This window comes from Wasmannia auropunctata, unplaced genomic scaffold (genome assembly GCF_000956235.1).
Source record: "Wasmannia auropunctata unplaced genomic scaffold, wasmannia.A_1.0 LD334508.1, whole genome shotgun sequence".
NCBI lineage: Eukaryota > Metazoa > Arthropoda > Insecta > Hymenoptera > Formicidae > Wasmannia > Wasmannia auropunctata.
In genome coordinates this window covers 1,678,926-1,684,469 of record NW_012028382.1, presented here as the reverse complement: position 1 = coordinate 1,684,469, position 5,544 = coordinate 1,678,926, and the positions used below count along the sequence as shown (strand labels likewise).

General features: G+C 31.8%; 1 protein-coding gene across 2 annotated transcripts; it reads left to right on the top strand.

Annotated features, from left to right (window-relative positions):
- The first annotated feature begins 174 nt into the window (after positions 1 to 174).
- Positions 175 to 5,011, top strand: LOC105458567. Of its 2 annotated transcripts, XM_011703985.1 has the most exons (7): positions 175 to 554; positions 657 to 853; positions 946 to 1,056; positions 1,181 to 4,114; positions 4,189 to 4,433; positions 4,526 to 4,778; positions 4,868 to 5,011. In XM_011703985.1, exons 1-7 carry the CDS (start codon positions 308 to 310, stop codon positions 4,925 to 4,927), a joined length of 4,047 nt encoding a protein of 1,348 aa, XP_011702287.1. In that variant the 5' UTR covers positions 175 to 307; the 3' UTR covers positions 4,928 to 5,011. The 2 variants fall into 2 exon arrangements, with proteins under 2 accessions (XP_011702287.1, XP_011702288.1); XM_011703986.1 differs by lacking the exon at positions 4,868 to 5,011 and having other exon boundaries at positions 4,189 to 4,444; positions 4,526 to 4,618.
- Positions 5,012 to 5,544: the final 533 nt, after the last annotated feature.

Sequence of the window (5,544 nt, the reverse complement as noted above, 5' to 3'; positions counted from 1 at the left end):
ACGTGTGCTCTTCCGATCTTTTTAATCGGCCATTTTTAAATAAAGTCACGATTTTTTAAAAAATAGCCACATAATTCATCTTTAAGATGAGCCCAGAAAGAAGTATATATCTTTATTTTTCTGGAAGATATGAATGTTTAAACATTGGGGAAAAGAGGCTTCAACGCAGGTAACACGGCAATTTTAAGATAGGACACGTTATTGAAACTTGATTGGAATCTAATTGATAGCCTTTTCGGGATCTAAACGATGAAATTGTAAACCAGACTACGATGCAAATATTTTTAGATTAACTAAATTTTAAATAATGATTTTTCAGACATCGCGCGATGATCCTGATCTCCAGCTTGCTTTAGCACTTTCCAAATCTCTGTATGAAAAAGAAGAAATTGAAGAATGGGATGAAGTTCAGATCGTGGCTATATCCTCTAATTCATCGGCGCCAGATAATAACGCAGAATGTCCGCAGAAAGCAACGTTGCAAAATTTTGGATTTAGTAGCAGTAGAAATGTATTACCAACAAATAATTGGCCCACCAGTAGAACTAAAAAAAGTAATTATATATTAAATAATTGATTTATCTTACGACTAATAAGAAACTTGTATTTTAGTTTCTGATTTTTTCTTTTTTGTTTTTTTTTTCTTATTTAAAAAGGAAAACTCATTGAACCAACTGTTTTGCAAAGACGTACGGCTGAAGAAAGAGATCGTATTTTAACAGAGAGAATTGCTGAGATACTTATGGGATGTAAAGATTTCACTCAAAGATGTCAGGAAAAAATAGAGGAGTGTAACGACGCGAAAGAGAAAATTGTTATAAAGAGTCAATTACTTCAACAATTACGTCAAATTGTAATTATGCCTAGTTTTTCTTATATTATTTTTCAATTCAATGCTAAACTCTGTTTTATTATTACACTAAAATCTGTTTTATTATTTTCAAGGAGAATACATTGTGGGATAGGACAAGATTAATGCAACCTCAAGATATATTTTATGTAAAACAACTATCGCCTCAAATAATACCATTAGAAAAGAAAGAGCAGAAATTAGATGTAAGTTAACTATTATCAGCACACAAATATTACACACACACACACACACACACACACGCACACGCATATTTAAGAATTTTGGATAATATGCGAAAATATATAATAATAGCATTGTGTTTTATAGGGAAAGCAGAATGTTACGAAGCTTATGGAATTAAACGTAAGCAACGAAAGATCTATGAGTAATAAACAAATAAAAAAAATAAAAGAAATACAGACTGTAGAAACAACAGACAATGATGAAGCATCAACAGTCTCTTCAATTACAGTTAATACGTGTTGTAAAGAAAAGCAATTTCTTGACGATCTGGCAACTAGTTGGAGAAATATGCTTAATGATAGTTCTGCAAGTGACATTATTGTGTTCGTCAGAAACAGCAGACATATATGGACGCATAAATTGGTTTTCTACACACGCTGCACGAATATTTTGCTTGATGTAATTTCCAATGATACGGAGTTCTCTACTGCGAAAGAAAAGATTTGTTGGTTTGATACGGACTATGATGTTGCCTTGGCCTTTCTAGAATTTGTTTATTGCGGTGTAATCGATAAGTATTCAGAAGTACTTGATTCTGAGGCAACTTTATCCGACATCAGAGCTTTAGGAAGGAGATACGAACTTAACGATTTATTTGCTTATTTACGTCAAAAGAGATCTAAATATAACGCAGCAGAAGTCAAACAAAATTGTAATACCTATGAAGAAAATATAGGAAGTGCAAATTCAAGTATAGAAACAGCTTTAAATGTTTCAAAATTAGACAAATCTTCTAACGAATCACGAAATTGTACGCATGATGTTGTGACAGACATTCCATGCTCTCAGAAAACACTATTACAGGAGGATGTTAATGATGATTTACATCCCTTTGAAAATTACGCATCTATGAGAAATTTGAGCGTTTTGCAAGACGAAAAGACTACTTCAATGAAGTTATCAGAGGAAATTAACTCCAGAAGCAACACACCGACAAAATGGGAAACTAGTGCATCGCCTGACATGTTTGATGATACACCAGTAGCAAAACATAGCGATAAGTCCCCAGTACATTCTAAAGACTTGGAAGATTCTAGCATTCACATATTATGGAGTTTAATAAAACAAGACGCAGATATTGATATTTCTAGTCAAAAATTATTAATTGCGAGAACTCAGAACCCAGAACATTCAGAGTTGGACAAAGGTATATCTATCTTTTCAAAAAATGTGAAACAAGATATAATCGAAGTTGATCCAGATTCCGAAAAAAATTCAAATTCTCCGAAATTTTCTATTGACAGTATGCATAAAGATACCTTAATTGATACTCCCCCAAGCAGTAAATCAAAATATAGCCAAGATTGTCTTTCGGAGGTAATAAAACAGAAAAGTGATCTTACATTATTTATCGAGAAAATTCAGAAAGAAAACGCGAAACTGGATGCGGAGTTAAATTTGGAATTTTCCGTTAGGGAATGTTCTGTGCAAATATCTCCCTTAAGACATAAAAATCCATTTTATATAGACAAACATAAGTCCGAGCTTCTACTTTCTGAACTTGACAATGAACAATCAGTTGATATGAAGGAAAGACCCGGTAGATTAACTATAATAGAGCAGCGTATGCAATCGTATGCTGCCAAAAATCCAGAATTTTATTCCCGTCTTTCTAATGAACATGCAGAAAATGTTAAACAGACCAATAGTTCGCATATGGATTCTCTATTACCCAAGAAGATAACGGCATCTTCTCATGATAATGCATTGAATTCTACACGAAATTTTACTTCACCAGATGAGAAGCACGTGAATATTTCGGAACGAGTTCACACAACTGTGAGTTCACAACATACTGAAACAACGAATCAATTGCTTAGCGAAACCATCTTTGATTTAGATACGAATGAGAAGGAGATTTCTATGTATTCTAAATACATGAAGGATCACAAGGACAATAGCATAGCAAAGTATCGTGTAGCGATCAGTAGAAATAAGTCGGATAGTAACTTATCTAATAAAAGTATATCATCTGATTCGATCGATGAAGATAGTAATATCAGTGAGGCTGAAAAAGATGAAATTTTGACTCAATCTGTTTTGACACAAAAAAATGCGGATGTAATTGTTTCGTCAGATACAGATGTTGAAAGCATATCTTCCAATGTTAGCCACATTGTTTTAGAGAACGACGACTCCGATCACGAAAATATCACATCTCATTCTCCGCAACAATCTAGAAAGGAAATAGAAGGTAACAAACAGGATATAGGAAATGGAAGTAGCAGTCAATCGCTCGAAATTGAGAAATTTTCAAAAACAATGATGACAAACTCGGAAGAAGAAAAAGAAATTAATAGAGCAACCAAATCAAATCAAGATAAGTTAGATACTACAGAGGTAATGTCTGTGACACAAAAATATACATTAAATGAATTAAATGACGATCAGAAAACGGGATCTATTCCAAGCCCGATTACGGTGTTCTCCAGCCCAGATCATTTTTCAAATGGCGAAAGCCGCAGTCCGGTTTTAAATATGGACAGCTTGCTTCGAGATAAACTCTGCATCGAAAGTGTATCAGGATTAGATGCTTGTAAACTAAGAAATTCGCTCAACTTTTCTTCTATCTTTGAGGATGATATACATCTTGCAAACGTCAATATTGATAATTATGAGAAACAACGTATTTTGGAGAAGAGTCGATCGTTTAGCACATTAAGTAAGAGAGAATCTAAGAATACCAGTACACGCAGAAGCAATAATAAAAATACTCGTGAAAATATCAAAGATAAAAATGTAGTAGCAGATAATAGAAATTTAGATTTTTATAGCAATGCTACATCTTTGACTCAAAATTTTACAAGTGTTAGGAACTTTGGAAGAAAATCTTTATCCGAGGGACAGATTGACACAAATAGACTACGTAATAATCAAGAGGCTTCATCTACACGTATATCTACGCAATTCCAATGTAATTACATTCAGAACATTGAAAATGCAAAAACGCCTAAAATAACTGAAAAAGACGTTACACCTCCGCCTGATTATAACATTATGAGCACTCCTGAATTACACGTAAGTTCATTAACAATGATAAATTTTTATAATTGAACATACTTTTTTTCTACTAGCGAATTACTAATTTCCAGGGAGAAATGAAGAAATATGGACTAAAGGTGCAAAAACGTAGCAGAGCTGTAAAACTGTTATCGCATATTTATAACGAACTTCATCCTTTAGTACCTGAGAAAACGATAAGACAACAAGTCACTGAAATTTCGAGCGACGAAGACGAGGAACCTCCGTCGAAGAAACGAAATGTGGATGGTAACATTTTGGAAAAGTCGAACAGTGCAGAAGATAGCGATAATGAATTGCCTTGTTCTCAAGATAGGTAAATCTAATGTAAATATTATTTAATCTATTTAATGTATAATATATTTTACACAGATATAATAAAATGAAATAAAATTATGTCTGTTACAGCAATGACAGTGTAAGTTCTGCAAAGGAAACAATCAACAAAGAAATGGAATTTTATGAAACCGAGTCGTTATCGGTATTGAAGAATTCATCGGACATCACAGAAGCTTTTATGAGACTAATTAAAATTGATAAAGATTTACATAACAAAATATTACGATATGAACCAGTGAATATTGAACAGTTACGTTCTACGTTGAAAATACATGGATTTAAATGCAAATTTTCTGATCTTATGAGCTTTCTAGATCAACAGGTGCGTTTAAAAAAAATTTTTTAAAACTTTATTTATATGACCACATTAAGAAAAATATGTATATAAATAATGTGGAATTTTTATTTTAGTGTATTACATTCTATGCACCAGAACAAAGCATCAAGAGCAGGACTCGTAGAAAAGCATAGTTCATCTATTCGTATAATTTTTTTATAATTCATAAAATATTTGTACATAAAGTATTTGTAATTAGCAAACATTAATATAACATGTATTTGAGATAAAGAAACATTTATATTTTATATGGCGCAACATGTGTGTATATGTTATCAATTTGTTTAATAATATTGTATTATTCGTATGTGCTTCTAGAAATTTAATGAACTAATACAATTTATATGTTACAAAAATTTAAATATTTTATCTGGAGTTTATTTAATTTAATAAAAATCAAAGATCGTGAAAATCTTTAAAGTATTAGGAGAATATAATCAATGAAGAGATTGCACTAAAATATCAAGAATTTCGTTAAATTTTTGATAATTTTTCACATTTCCAAAAATTATAATTTTAAGGTGGTTTTATCGCTCAACGCCAACTCGATAATGTTGACGTTGTCACATAAACGGCACACAATCGCATATGTATGTATGTACAATACAGTCTATGCGAAATGTTTTTATTGAATTATTAGTCATATGGAGGGACTAACTTTTGACTGAGACTTGCACGATAAAACCACCTTAATTAAAAAAATATATATAATTAATTTATGTAATATGAAGTTTTGCGAGAAATAGAAAGA

What these genes read in the sequence shown, in the direction of transcription:
- LOC105458567 (XM_011703985.1), top strand. Translation starts at nt 308, where the DNA reads ATGATTTTTCAGACATCGCGCGATGATCCTGATCTCCAGCTTGCTTTA. An exon ending in CACCAGTAGAACTAAAAAAA is followed by an intron (nt 555 to 656) that starts GTAATTATATAT and finishes TTATTTAAAAAG; the next exon opens with GAAAACTCATTGAACCAACT. An exon ending in AGAAAGAGCAGAAATTAGAT is followed by an intron (nt 1,057 to 1,180) that starts GTAAGTTAACTA and finishes TGTGTTTTATAG; the next exon opens with GGAAAGCAGAATGTTACGAA.